The following is a 13,350-nucleotide window of genomic DNA, read 5'->3' as shown; positions in this document are numbered from 1 at the left end:
CGGGGAGGGGCACGCGGCCCCGCTCGCCCCAGAGAAGGGAAGGGTAAGTATTCTTGGAAAAACGCACATGATGATATGCACCCCGAAACTACCGGGGGGGTGTTGTGCGGTTCGTGGTGGGGACTTCGTTCCAATCTGGCATGGCCGAATGGCCGCGGGGCAAATGGGCAAGTCTCTGGTGGGGGGCGGCGAAGCTGTCGGAGGGAAGTCCGAGGGGGAGGCGATCGCCGCACTAGGCCGTTGGTTGGCCCGGGCTGCCGGGTTTGATGCAGGGCATTTTGTTCCCGGCGGCGCGGGGGGACGGGATGCGACGTTGACCAAAAGAGACTACCGGCACCAAGGCTCGAAATCTTTCTGGCAAGTAGCCGTAGTAACAGCGGCGCCGTAGGTTGGAAACAACGCCGGCATCATCATCAGCAGCATCAGTAGTATCTGCAGTATCTGCATCATCATCATCAGCAGCAAAGACTACAACCTGGTCATCAACTGCTCGTGCTCACAAAGTGCCGTAAACAACGCCAGGGGCTTCGGTATTAGACTATCATACCCAAAAGGCGGCCTGTCCGCAAACTCCTCCGTATTTTCCCGGCCAAGGCCGTCCTTCCGTCGCTGACGTTACAAAAATGCTTGAATACGATGAAGAAAAAAGGACAAAAAAAAAACAAAAAAACAAGGGCCATCCGCCCTGTTTCCAGCTCTAGCTGATACACACGGTGAAATGATACAGGTGAAAACCTCAGAACCTCACGACTTCGCTCAGCTGTCCCCCACTTGCCCGTTTGTCCTTCGTATGCGCGCCACCTCGCTCTTCAGGTCGCGGTTCTCCGTCTCGAGCCCGCCCAGCCGCTGCCTTGCCACGTTACGGTCCTGCGAGCGGCCCTCGCGCTCCAGCTTGAGCTTGTTCTCGAGGTCGCGCAGCTTGTAGATCCATCGGTTGTCCGTCGGGTCCCTGTCCGTCTGCATCGTCTCGAACGGGTTGTGGTTGATGGACCCCGGCGTCGACACCGCGTGGCTCGAGGTGCTGCGCGGGATTGTGGACGGCCGCTCGCTCTTGCGCGGCTTCCGTTCGCGCTCGCGCGGCCCCGTGGGGACCGACGGCGATGGGCTGCCGCTGGCGGGGTCGGCGACGGCCGCGCTGGGATCGTTGGTTGCCGAGTACGCGGCCCGGCTCCTAACGTCCTGCGCTGTCCGCAACGTCGCGTTCTCCACCTTGAGCTGCCGGTAGGCGTCCTCCAGGCGCGACATCCTGGCCTGCTCGTACGTCCCCAGCGTCCCGGACGCCATGCTGTTGCGGATGATGGTCTCCAGCCGCTCCAGCTTCTTCGTGCGCGACTCCAGGTTGCTCTCGAGGTTCTGGTACTCGCGCTCCAGGTCTCGCTCCACGCTCTTGATGCGGGACGAGAACCCCCCCACCATCGTCTCGATCGTCTTGACCGCGAACAAGAGGTTCTTGCTGAAGCCGGGCAGCATCGTGGCGACCGCCTCCAGGGACGGCAGGGCGCGGCCGTTGATGAGGCTGTTGTCGTGCGCCCAGTCGGTGCCGCAGAGGGCCGACAGCCGCGTCCACAGCACCAGCAGCAGGTTGTTGCGCTCCGTGAGCTGGTCCTTGAACGTCACCTCGAGTTGGGATATCTTCTTCTTGTCCTGCGCGCGCGTCGTCTCGAGCTCCGAGATGCGCAGGTCCTGCGTGCTGACGGTTCTCGACACGTGCAGGTGCGTCTTCTGGAACGTCTCGTACTGGTTCCTCGTCGTGGAATGTGCGTGCCTCTCCTTCTCCAGCTCGCTCGCGAGCTTGCGAGACTCGAGGCCGTGGGACTCGAGCAACGCATCGCGCTGCTTCATGATGCGGTCCTTCTCCAGGAGCGACGCCTTGGTCGAGTCCAGCTCGCGGACCGTGTTCTCGAGCTCGCGCTGGAGCTTGGCAATCGACTGGTTTCACGTTAGCGGACGAACAAACAAGAAAAGAAATCGAGTAAGAAGAAAAAAGAAATCGCTTACCTTGAGCAGGCTGGACCGCGTCCCGTTAAGATCGCCCAGTGCCTCTCTGAGATTGTTCTCCAGCTCCATGAGCCGCTCCTTCCACTCGGTGGCCTCGACTTCGCGGGAGGTGAGGCTCTTACGCAACCTCCGGGCCTCGTCCTTGGCCGCCGACATCTCGCGGTTGAGCTCGTTGACGAACTGCTGCACCTCCTCCTTCTCCTGGTTGGACACCATCTCGTGCTGCCGGCGCTCGGTGGCGAGGCGCTGCTCGAGCTCCTTGACCCGGTCGCGCTCGTCGCGCAGGCTCTGCTCGGTGTTGGCGAGGGCCGCCTCGAGGTCGCCGATGCGGATCTTGTCGCCCTCCTGCTCCTCGCGCAGGAACGCGATCTCGCCCTGGCTGGACTCCTGCTGCACGCTGAGGCGCTGCGCCTTGTCGTTGGACTCGAGCAGCTTGGACTCGAGCTCCTCCGACTCCTTGTTGGCGTCCTTGAGCTCCTGCTCCAGCTGCTGTATCCTGCGGATCTTCGCCGCCTGCTCGTCCTCCAGCCCCACCAGCGCCTCGCTCATCCTGCGCATCTCCTCCTGCAGCGCGTCAAAGTTCTCCGTCCTGTCGGTGAGCTCGAGCTGGAGCCGCTGTATGTCGTCGTTCCGCTGGTCGGCCTCGCCCTCGAGCGCGTCGATCTCCTCCTGGGCCTCCTTCCGCAGCGACTCGAACTCCATCTCCATGTCGGCCTGCTCCCTGAGCGCCTCGTCCCTCTCGGCCTGCAGCGCCACGAGGTCGTTCATGGCGTTGTCGAGGTCTTCCTGGAGGTTCACCGCGATCTCCTCCGCCTGCCTCTTGCTCTCGACCGCCGTCTCAAAGTCCGCCATGCACCCTTCGAGCTCGCGCTGGAGCTCCTGGTTCTGCAGCTTGATCTCGCTGATCTTGTCGCGCGTCTCGGCCAGCTTGTTCTCGAGCTCCTCGCGCTCCAGCTCGTCGACCTCGGTCATCTGCGTCCTGCTGGCGCTCACCCGCGACATGGACCTGTGGTGCGCGCCGGCGCGGGACGCCGAGCGCTCCAGGAGCGAGTCCACCGTCGACGGCGCGGGCCCCCCCCGGCGCTGTGCCATCTTGAGGTCCTCGATCTCCTGGTACAGGCGCTCCTTCTCGCGGTTCCTCGACGTGAGCATGGACGTCTGGGCCCCGACCTCGCGCCGCAGCTCCGCGTTCTCGTGCCGCAGCTGCTCGCTCTCCCTGCGCAGCTCGTCGACCAGGGTGCTCGCGGCGCTGAAGCCGCCGTTCGTCTCGAGGTCTCCCGAGAGGCCGGACAGCGGGCGGGTCGGCGACGTCTGCCTCTGCTTCTTGGTGATGTTGTAGATGTTGGTCGTGTGGTGCAGGCCGCCGTGCCCGCTGCTCATCTCCTGCTTGATGCGGAACAGCTCGTCGCGCAGCTTGCGGTTGTCCTCGTCGGACTGCTCGCGCCGCGCCGTCTCCTGCTCGAGGAGGTCCTTCCAGACGTCCGCCTCCTCCTGGCTGCCGAGGTTGCCGCTCGTCCTCTCGCCCAGCGACCGAACCACCTCGCTCAGCTTGCGCTTCTCCGCCTCCTTGGCCATGCTGTCGTTGCGGAGCCTCTCGATCTCGGTGATGTACTCCTCGACGCGCTCGCGCAGGTACATGAGCTCCTCCTCGCGGTCCTGGGCGTCCTGCTCCGAGGAGCTCTCGTTGGAGGAGCCGCCGCTGCGCGCCGTCCCGGGCCGGTCCTGGTCGTCCCTGAGCTGCTTCTCCAGCTCCTTGACCCTCCTGCGCAGCGCCTTGTTGTCGCGCTGGATGACAGCGACGCTCGTCTTGAGCTCCACGTTCTCCGAGATCATCTCCTTGACGCCCTCCTCGGACAGCTTGTCGAGGCGGTCGCTGAGGAACATGACCTTGAGCTTCAGGTCGAAGTTCTCCTTGGACAGGCGCTCGATGGTGCTGCTCTGCTCCTTGAGCGTCAGGTTCTTGCCCGAACGCGTGGAGGCGCCGAGCGGCACGTCCGAGGGCTTGCGGGGCGTCACGAAGCCGCTCTTGGTCCTGTACTCCTTGGCCAGCGACTCTGGCACCTGCACGTTCCTAACGTGGCGCGCGATGACGGTGTCGGTGGGCGCGGTGAGGTTCTCCTTGGACGGCTTCGGCGTGGCGAGGAGGTCCTCGTTGCGGATGGGCCGCCGCGGCGACATGCCGCCCTCGACCTCCTCGAGGGTCTCGAGCTGGCCGGGCAGCGGGTCCGGGTCGTCCATGGCCGAGGCCATGCTGCCGATGCTCACGGAGCGCGACAGGATGCTGCTGAGGCTGCGGGGCATGCTCGGGGTGTGGGCGGCGCCGCCGGACTGCAGGGCGAAGTCGGGGTCCAGGTTGACGGTGCCGTCGGTCTCGAGGTCGTCGTGGGAGTCGGGGTTGGTGATGAAGGAGGAGACGGAGGATCGTTGGCTGGCGCCGCGGCTCCGCAGGTACTTGGGGCGGGTGCCGAAGCGCAGGGAGTGGCCCGGGGTGCTGCCGGCATCGACGGATCCACCGCGGAGACTGCTGTCGGACCGTCTGCTGCGCAGGGTCGCGGACGCCGCCTCGCCAATGGACTCGGCGGGGGACAGGGGCGGCTGCTCTTCTTCTTCGTAGGGCTCCTCGGCCGGGCCCGGGCCCTGGGATTGCCTGTCGGTACGGTTGCTGGCGCTGGACAGGGCTCGGGAGATGGTTCGGGCGGCGGCGGCGGCGGCAGGGGACGAGGACATGTGCTCGAGGGAGGAGGTCGTGTTGGAGACGTCGACGGAGGCGGAGTCCTGGGGCGTCAGCTCGGGGAGTTCGTTCATCGGCGACTGTTCCAGATGGCTCGCGTCGAACCTCGGTTTGGGGCTGGGGCTGGGACTCGCAGGGAGGCGGCGGCCGGGCGGGGCAGGGGATCTCGCAGAGCCGGCGCCATCGAAGAGGTAGGTGTCGTCGGTGCCCTCGTGGGATATGGTGGGGATCGGAGAGAGGCGCGAGACGAAGCTGGACTCGACGTCCTGGAGGTGGGCACGCACGGCGGACTCGGCCAGGGAGTCGCCGTGGCGGGAGTCGTCAAAGGTGGCGCCCTCGACGAAGCTGCTGTCGGGGACGGCGGAGGTCTGCGGACGCGGGGGAGGCAGCATGGAGTCGTTGGGGTGATCGGCGTCGGTTACGGTGATGTGGGAAGGGGTCTTGGGGTCGGGGTGGTGATCATGCTCGTCGGGGCGGAGCTTGGTCGGGGTGGTTGAGGAGTCGTCGGCGGGGGTAGGTTCCGAAGGGGGGAGGCGCGAGGTGGTATCGTCGTCGTCTTCGTCGACCCGGCGAGCCGTGGTTGGACGGGCGTCGTCGTCGTTGGGGTGGCTCGTAGGCCGGCCGTCGTCATGTTCCATGGTGGATTGTGGCTGCGCGGTTCGGGGGATGCATTCGGCTGGTTTAGGGCCCCCGATTCTTTGTCTAGCCGTTGTCGGTCCTCGAGAGGACGGAGGCAAGTTTGTTTTTGATCCCCCTGCGTCTGTATCCTCTCTTTTTTTTATTCTTTTTTTTTCTTCTTCTTCTTATTACTTTCTTCCTTTCGGGGCGATGACGCTCGAGTCGGGCAGTCGGAGAGCTCAAAGTGTCGCGGGCTGGTCGTGGTTGATATTACGAATTATCCGGGCAGATGGTTGAATTGAGCCGGGGAGGTAGGACAGAAAAGGAGTAGACAAGGGCCCTGCAGCTAAGAGACGTCAGACTTTTTCGGGACAGAGTCTGTGGTGTATTTGGATGCAGCGGCAGCAGCAAGCGACAGCGACGGCGACGTGTCGCACGGAGCAGCGCCAATGCCAGTGCGGGTTGCGGATGCGGATGCCGCCGTGGGAGAGAGAGCACGTACCTTGCTTCCTTGCTTCTTTCGTCTCTCGAATGCGACCTGGTGGTCTGGGCTGGGCTGGCTGGGGGGAGTTAGTTGGCTGGGGGGAGTGGGCTCGGGGACCGAGGCAAGGAATGCAAAGGAGAGGGAGAAAAAAAAAGGGTACAAGATACAAGTGTGTGAGATGTGTGATATGTGTGTGCGTTGTGTGCGTCGTGTGTCCGTATCTGTATCTGGATGTCCAAAGCACTCGGTTGTCGCTCCCCGGCAATGGATGGGTGGAATGCGATGTGACACGAGTCTGCAGCTCAATGGGGATATTGGGGGGATACGGCGCTCGGTCCCTCGAATGTCAGGTCACTCACTAATTACAAGAAACGACACGACACCACACGGCTTGACTCGACAGGACAGGATTGGATTGGACACGACACCTCAGTGAGCTCCGTCGCTGGTTTTTTTGTTTTTTGTTTTTTTTTGCAGCTCCGGTTTCTGTGTCGGTCGGGGTCCCTCTCCTTTGCTTTCTGATGGAGTGCGAGCCTGGGTCCCGCCGTGCAGCAGTGGCCGTCGCCCCTGTGCCCGTCGTGGCTCCAACCACTAAACATGCCTCGTCAGGGACCTCGGAGCCACCAAAAAAGCCCAGACCACGATTGATGATCCTCCTCGACCCCTGTATCTTGTATTGGTTGCTGTGACACCCGACTGGGTTGGGGCGAGTTGAGGCTGCAGAGTGGAGGGCCAATTCAGCCAGCGACTCTACGCACACAAACACAGACAAACACAAACATAGGCAAACCAGCCACAGGCTGATCGTTCGTCCAGGAGAGGCACTCGTGAAGATGGCCGGCTGCCAGCCAGGTCGGCCGGTTCGGGGCGTGGCGCACCCGGAAAAACCTTGGGCCAATGGCGGATACTCGATTGGGCCGCGGGGCAGGCACAGATAAACACCTTTCGAGGTGTGCTTTCCCCTGATCTGCCCGTCACACAGCATCCTCGTGCCTCCTTCCCCTTCTCCTTCCTGCCGCAAACGGCGCGCTGCACGCAATTGGCGGTGTGGGGCCGGGCCCGATCCACCTCTTTCTCCTTTCGTCTGTCCCTCTCTTTCCTCTCCTTCCTCCTCTCCACTCTCCACTCTCCACCTCTCCTTCCCTCTTCCTTCCATTGCCCGACCATCATTTTGCTCGCCGAGAGAAGGGGAGGAAGGAGAAACAAGAGGAAGGAGGAGGGGAAGAAAGAAGAGGAGGAGAAGGCCCAGAAGGAGGAAGGTGCCAGGCAGGCATACGGAGACGCCAGCTGCCTGCCAGTTTTGCATGCCACCCGACCGCCCAAGGAATACCTTATTCAGCAGCTGATATCGCTGCCCGTCCATCGCTCAAACTCAATCGCGACGCCGGCCAACCGTCGCGTCGAATGCATCGCCAATGACATGCCACCGCCACATGCCGCGAGGAGAAGACGCCCGCACGCACGACCGCCCTCCACCATCAGGAACCATCAACTCTCGGGGTTCTCTTACTGGTACGATCACCGTCCAATGGAGCCGGGGGGTCGTGTCTATCAACGGGTGCTGTTGGCCCGATGTGACAACTCTGGCCAACGTGAGATCGACATCGAAACTTGATTCATCCCCATGGCCATCCGCGGCCATCCACGGCCACTCACCTCGTCCCATATCCCACTCCGCCGTGCAGATGACTTCTGGCTGCGGTCTCGCATCTTGCGCCCGCTACCGCCGCCGGAGTCTTGATGTGATGCCGTGATTACATAATACCTCCCGGGCCTCTGGGGAGGGTCGAGCGGTGACTAATGCCGACTATCGATCGAGACAGTCCCTCCGGGTAGCCTATCCGGCGACCATGTCCCAGCTGCCACCGCTTCCACTCCCTCCACGTGCCAGCCATTCATTCCCACCCAACAGCCTGGGACCGGCGCGCCTGCACGTCTTCTTCACTGCTTGGCACCCACGGCGAGGGGCCAACGGCATCTGAGCCAAAGTTGAACAAGTTGATTCATTATATCTGGGTAGATAGATACTGTGGTATCACATAAAACGCTCATCATTCCCGAATCCCAATTCCCGTATCCTCATGACCCGTCAAAGAAAATAACCCATATCCGGAATGGCGTCGGAGGGACGCATCTAGTTGGAGATCTTGGAGCTGACCTTCTTTCTGCACACGCGACGAAATTAATTGCATTAGCCGGCGTCCCGTACGGAGTATCTGCACACGCGTGCGGTGAGGGAGGGAGGCAAAACATACCCGGTGAACTTCTCGTACAGCTTGCGCCCGGCGTCGGTGATCTTCTCGTCCTGGCTGGGGGAGAAGTCGTGGCCAGCCTTCTTGGAGACCTTGTCGAAGACTGTGGCAGAGCGGGAGCATGTCAGCCATTCTGTTTACCGGAAAGCAGGGGGAGGGGTTCTCGTCAACCAGCAACCGTACATGTCTGGGGTGGCATGTCGAGGTGCGAGGCATTCCGGCTTCACTCACTCTTGTCGACGGGGTCCTGCTTCTGGCCGGCGGGCTGGCCGGCAGAGTGGCTGCTGCTGCTGCCGCCGGCGAACTTCTTGAGGTAATCCATTATGGTTGGTATGTGTGGTTCGGGGGATTAAAAGAATTTGTCTTTTTTTTTTTCGTCGTTTATCGGATGCGGGTTGATGGAGATGATCACTTGTCCGAGGAGGGGGGGGTCAATCAACCTTATATACATGCTTCCTCTCCCACGACCACCCACCAGAGCTAAGCCTCCCAAGCCTCGCGCCATCGACCGCAGCAGCCAGCCAGACCCTTAATTATCATCCCTCCCCCCTCCCCGCTACCACCTCTCCCACCCCATCGAAAACCTTCCCCCCAAATTAATCCCTCTTGCTGCGCGTGACGGCGCTTACCCCCCCCTACAACCCGCAAATTCCCAGTTTCAGACGGGGGGGATGGGAGGGGATGGAGATAAGACGGCTACGTCACCGCCTCTGGCACGTCCCGGCACTTTGCACTCGCATTCACTCGCAGCCAGATGAAGCTGCCAAAGGGACGAGTTTTCACGGTCAGACGCTCCACAACTCGACGCAGGCCGGGGCCCAGTACAAGCTCCGCTAGGGAGGCAAACAAGCTTCTCGTTACAGAGGGGAGGGGGGCTAGGGCGGACGAGGAGGAAGAAGAAAAGAGGGAAGAGACCGTTGGCCCGGTAGGTTTCTTGTCGTCCCGTCCACCCCTCCATCGGCCAGGGCGGTGGGGGGGCATCAAGGTTCGACAAGGCGCGTGTTTGCCAATGTGCCAATGTGCCAAATGTGCCAATGTGTCAATGCCAACGCCAACGCCAATGCTACTTGGCTTTCCCTCTCAAGCCAAGACTCCTCCGTGATAATGAAAATACAATGAAAAAAGAGGGAATCACGCACAAATGCCAAGGAAAGGGGGGTCGCGCTACTAGCCTCGTTGCGCCCGCGCCCGCGCCCGGGGAGACGTGCGCATGATTTGTTTGAACCAGACCCTTGAAAAGCTGGACGAGACAGCAGCATACGGCCCCCAGAGATCCGTAACAGTAGCAGCAGCAGCAGCGCACGCATGGCTTGGGAGGGAGCCAACAGGCCAGGGGGCCACCGGCCACTGGGCGGGCTGGCCCATCGCCCAACGCGGCGAAGCGTGCGCGCCGGCGGTTGGCCCGGCTGGTCGGGGTCCTCCCCTCTCTGTGTTTCTGTGCCTCTGTCCCTCCTAACCCCCCTCCCCAGCTGAACGGCACACAGCCCTCCCTCCCTCCCTACCTCGACCGGGGCCCAGCCCGTCGAATGGGCTGGACCGCGATCGTGGGGATCTGAGGCCCCCCTCCCCTCGCCTTTCTTTGTTGGTTGGGGACCCAGGGGGCGGGTTCGCGAGGTGCATGGGGCGGGAGCCGACATGTGACGACAATTGGCGATGAATGGGATACGGGATTTGGTGTCTCTTGTAGTCTCTTGTGAAGTCGTGTAGACCAGGAACGGCTTGTTTCAATGGGGATGGGGGGTAACAGGGTGCAACGGTTCACGCGGGCGACGGCCGACGTTCGGTTCCGCATCCGGGGCAAAAGGCAAGCAAACACCCACGGCCGGGACTGGGGACGCCGTCTGATATTGCGGATAACCGCGTAGCTTTGCGTCTCATTGAGGGACAGGGAAGTCCCATCCGTCCCGTCCAGCGAAGCCTACCGGGTTCACACGCATTATATAAAAATATATATAAAAAAGCATCTAATCGCTGCAAAACACGCGCGGAAACATGGCACGGACGACGACGGTGTTCCCACAACGGCCCCGTTCCCCTTCCCACCCGCCCGTCGCCCGCCATCATCGCCGTCGTCATCGTCATCGTCATCATCATACATCCCTTCTTCCCTCGTCTGCTTTTCAAACACACAACCTCGCACCTGACCCGGAATAAAACAGGCGGGAGAATCGGGGTCCAATCCAAACTGCTGCCCCTCACTGCAACCAAGCAAAAACGCCTCTAGATGCATCCGCGCGCTAGGGGAAAACCCGCCTCCCGTTCCATTTCTCCCCCCCAATTAGATCGGACCAGACCGTCCATCGCGCATGTGCTCGCAAAAACCGTGCTCACCGCTCAATCGTCCCATGGGGTCTCGTTGCGGCCCGACGGGCGTGGGCGTGAGGCGTACATGGTAATATATGTTGTGTAGAAAACAAGACGGCGAGAAAACCAAGATCAAGCTAAAAACAATATCCAAAAATGGCGGCCAAAATGGCGGCAAAATATATGGCAACAGCCTCCTTGGAGCTCGGGGGGCTCGACATATTCGGAGTGCGTAACTCGGGTACTCGGACTCAGCTCGTCCAAGAATGCGCAGGACACAATTCACCACGCGAGGGAGACAGCCTCAGACCAAAGACTGTTTCCGCGCGCAGCCTCCGCCCCGGATCACGAGCTGGCAAACACCTGATACGCCATGACCATGATCCAGAGCAGGAAGAGCGCCCCGACGAGCGCGAACGAGAACACGGCCTGCCACGCTTGGCCTGCGACGCCGAAACGAGTCAGCACGAATCGTCCTCTCTCCAACGGAACCGGCAGACCGCCCATCACAAGAAATGGACGGACGGACAGAAGGGGGAGACTCACATATGCTCATCTGCTCCAGCCAGGCGAGGGTGTCGAGGCTCTGGCCCGTCGGGTGGCGGTTGAAGACGGCGAGGTTGCAGGTGCTCGAGACGGAGCCGTCGGGCCCCCAGAGCTGGATGCTGACGACGACGAGGCCGACGAACCACAGGATGAAGAGGATGAAGGCGCCGATCATGACGATGGCCGGGAGCAGGCGCCGCTGGTAGACGAGCCAGAGGAGCAGGCCGACGAAGAGGACGACGAGGGAGGCGACGGTGATGAAGTAGGGGAAGTACCTGGAGGGGTCAGCATTGGTTCGGTTGCGTTCTGGGGTCCGTGGTCCCGTCCCGCGGGTTCGTTCGTCTGATGAGACCGACGACGCGACGACGAGTTCTCCGAAACCGGGCACGAAAGGACGAAAGGACCAAAGGACGAAGGACGAAGAACGGCACGCACCATGGTATCGGCAGCAGGAGCTGCTGCTGCACCTGGATAAAGGTCGCAAAGACGCCGATGATGAGGCACGAGGCCACGAGCATGACGAGGATCCAGAGGTTGAGCTGGATGCCGGGCCACTGGTAGCGGTGGACGCGCTCGACGACCCGCCTCGTGTAGAGGGAGCTGCTCGTCACCGTGGACGCGACCATCGCGAGGGCGTTGCGGGGGGGTTACCTGCCGGGCGGCTGGGCGTCGTCGTTGTCGACGGGTGTGGCGGGACTGGATTGCGAGACGGCGAGTATCGCGAGGTTCGCACGGGCGGTGTCGTTGGTTGTTGGTCGTTGGTTGCTCGATGTTCAATGCTCGATGCTCGTGTCGGCGGCAGTGTGTCGAGGGTGGGGATTCAATCGTCAATCGTCAATCGGTATTCAGTACTCGGTAATCGGTAATCGGTAATCGTAAAATCGTCGATCGTTGGAGAGGTGCGGGAAGCCTTGCTCGCAGAGGCAGTGCGGGTATTTAATTGTTCGCCCCGAGAAGTCGTCGCCGAGTGTCAATGGGGGGCCGGTGTCGATGCAGCTTTGACGATTCGCTCGATGGCGGCGGGGCGGGCGGGTGCTCTGCAGGCGATGGGCGGGACGCGGGAGAAGCGTGCGTGCGGGCAGGGCTGGCTAAAGGCAAGGCTGGGCAGGGAAGCTATCGCCGGTCGTCCGTCCGTCGCGACCCAAAATGCACGATGCGCACGTAATGCGCGAATGGCGCTGGCCTGTCTTGGGCTCCGGGGGAGGGTTGAGGGGGGGTGCTGTAGGATCGGGGGGCGCACTTTCGGGCCAAAGCAGGTACCCAGCAACCAAGTATTTACAAGACCGGTACAGAGGGTGGGTGATTCGCGGCGTCCGGGTAGATTCGTCGTTGCGATTCGTCTGTCGTCACCTTTGTTTTTTCCCTTCTCGTACTTTGTCTCTTCCGCTCGTTCGTCCTGTCAGCTTCGTCCTGTCAGCGTGGCAGGGGCGGGTCCCGAAAGCTAATCGTCGAGAATGGGGTGGGTGGGTGGTTGATGTGTCGCCCGGGTGGAGGACTCGGACTCGAAGAAAGGCGTCTTTGTCGCGACGATTGGCCGATGGCTGGGCCGCTTGCTCACTGGCACCGGTGCGGTGGCCGAAGGGGGGGATCGAGCCACTCTTCGAATTCTCGCAACCCGACACCGACAGGCAGGGCTTGAAGATTGGCAGTGTGATGCGCCTTGGCCTGTTTTGGCGTGTGCCACGTCGGACGTCGAAAAGGGGACGAGGGTGCAGGTGGGCTGCTGCTGCTGTGCAGATGCGATGGCTGTGTGTCGTCCCGTATTCCTGCGTCTCGCAGACGGAACCCCTGGTCTCCTTTGTCCCAACACGTAGACTTCGGGGCGGGAAGGGCCTTGTCTTGTGTTGCTGCCGTTTCGTCGGGCTGCAACGAGCAGACGATACGACGTCAGGGCGGATGGTCGACAGGACGGAGATGGATGGGCCCCGGTCTGGTCTGGTTGGGCCTCGACTGATTTGCTGGCAGCTCAGGGCAGCGGTGACGACGCGGCGCTTCCGATCGCCGCCCGACTGTGGCTCCGGCGCTCCGCGATTCGACGAGGGCGGCGGATGGTCGCCCGAGGGAATAAGAGATGCTGCGTGGGGATCGTGAAGAGTGATGGTGATTGTCTCGGCGAGCAACGGCGATGCAAAACGTCACCGAGAGACAGACAGACAGACGTGGTTTCGTGGGCGCGTGTGCGTGTCAAGTGGCGGCTGCGGGTGAGGTGTACGGATGCCAAATAAAAGAAGCCCGAGAAGAAGAAAATATACGTCGAGTCTGTTGGCCCGGCAAAGAAAGATTCGATGCGATGCGGCTTAACCGGGATGATGCTTCGAGAGCGTGCAGTGAGTGATTCAATGTCGCCTCGGGTTCAACAGACAGATTTACTCGGTAGGGGCAGAGAAAAGTAGCAGGTCAAATACGACGACCAAGAG

General features: G+C 61.8%; 3 protein-coding genes across 3 annotated transcripts; all 3 read right to left on the bottom strand.

Annotated features, from left to right (window-relative positions):
- Positions 1 to 756: 756 nt before the first annotated feature.
- EsH8_VIII_001061 (uncharacterized protein) lies at positions 757 to 5,367 on the bottom strand (the record flags this gene model as incomplete). Its single annotated transcript, XM_083270103.1, has 2 exons — positions 757 to 1,929; positions 1,999 to 5,367. The coding sequence occupies 2 exons, from the start codon at positions 5,365 to 5,367 to the stop codon at positions 757 to 759; spliced, it is 4,542 nt and encodes a 1,513-aa protein (XP_083129871.1).
- A 2,598-nt stretch (positions 5,368 to 7,965) lies between these two features.
- On the bottom strand, positions 7,966 to 8,405 carry EsH8_VIII_001060 (uncharacterized protein; the record flags this gene model as incomplete). The annotated part of the gene is made up of 3 exons (XM_083270102.1): positions 7,966 to 7,996; positions 8,087 to 8,186; positions 8,315 to 8,405. The coding sequence occupies 3 exons, from the start codon at positions 8,403 to 8,405 to the stop codon at positions 7,966 to 7,968; spliced, it is 222 nt and encodes a 73-aa protein (XP_083129870.1).
- A 2,327-nt stretch (positions 8,406 to 10,732) lies between these two features.
- On the bottom strand, positions 10,733 to 11,559 carry EsH8_VIII_001059 (uncharacterized protein; the record flags this gene model as incomplete). Its single annotated transcript, XM_083270101.1, has 3 exons — positions 10,733 to 10,830; positions 10,934 to 11,208; positions 11,369 to 11,559. 3 exons carry the CDS (start codon positions 11,557 to 11,559, stop codon positions 10,733 to 10,735), a joined length of 564 nt encoding a protein of 187 aa, XP_083129869.1.
- Between the last annotated feature and the right edge of the window lie 1,791 nt (positions 11,560 to 13,350).

This window comes from Colletotrichum jinshuiense, chromosome 8 (assembly GCF_051148585.1).
Source record: "Colletotrichum jinshuiense chromosome 8, complete sequence".
NCBI classification, from domain to species: Eukaryota; Fungi; Ascomycota; class Sordariomycetes; order Glomerellales; family Glomerellaceae; genus Colletotrichum; species Colletotrichum jinshuiense.
This window is presented reverse-complemented; position numbering and strand designations above follow the sequence as displayed.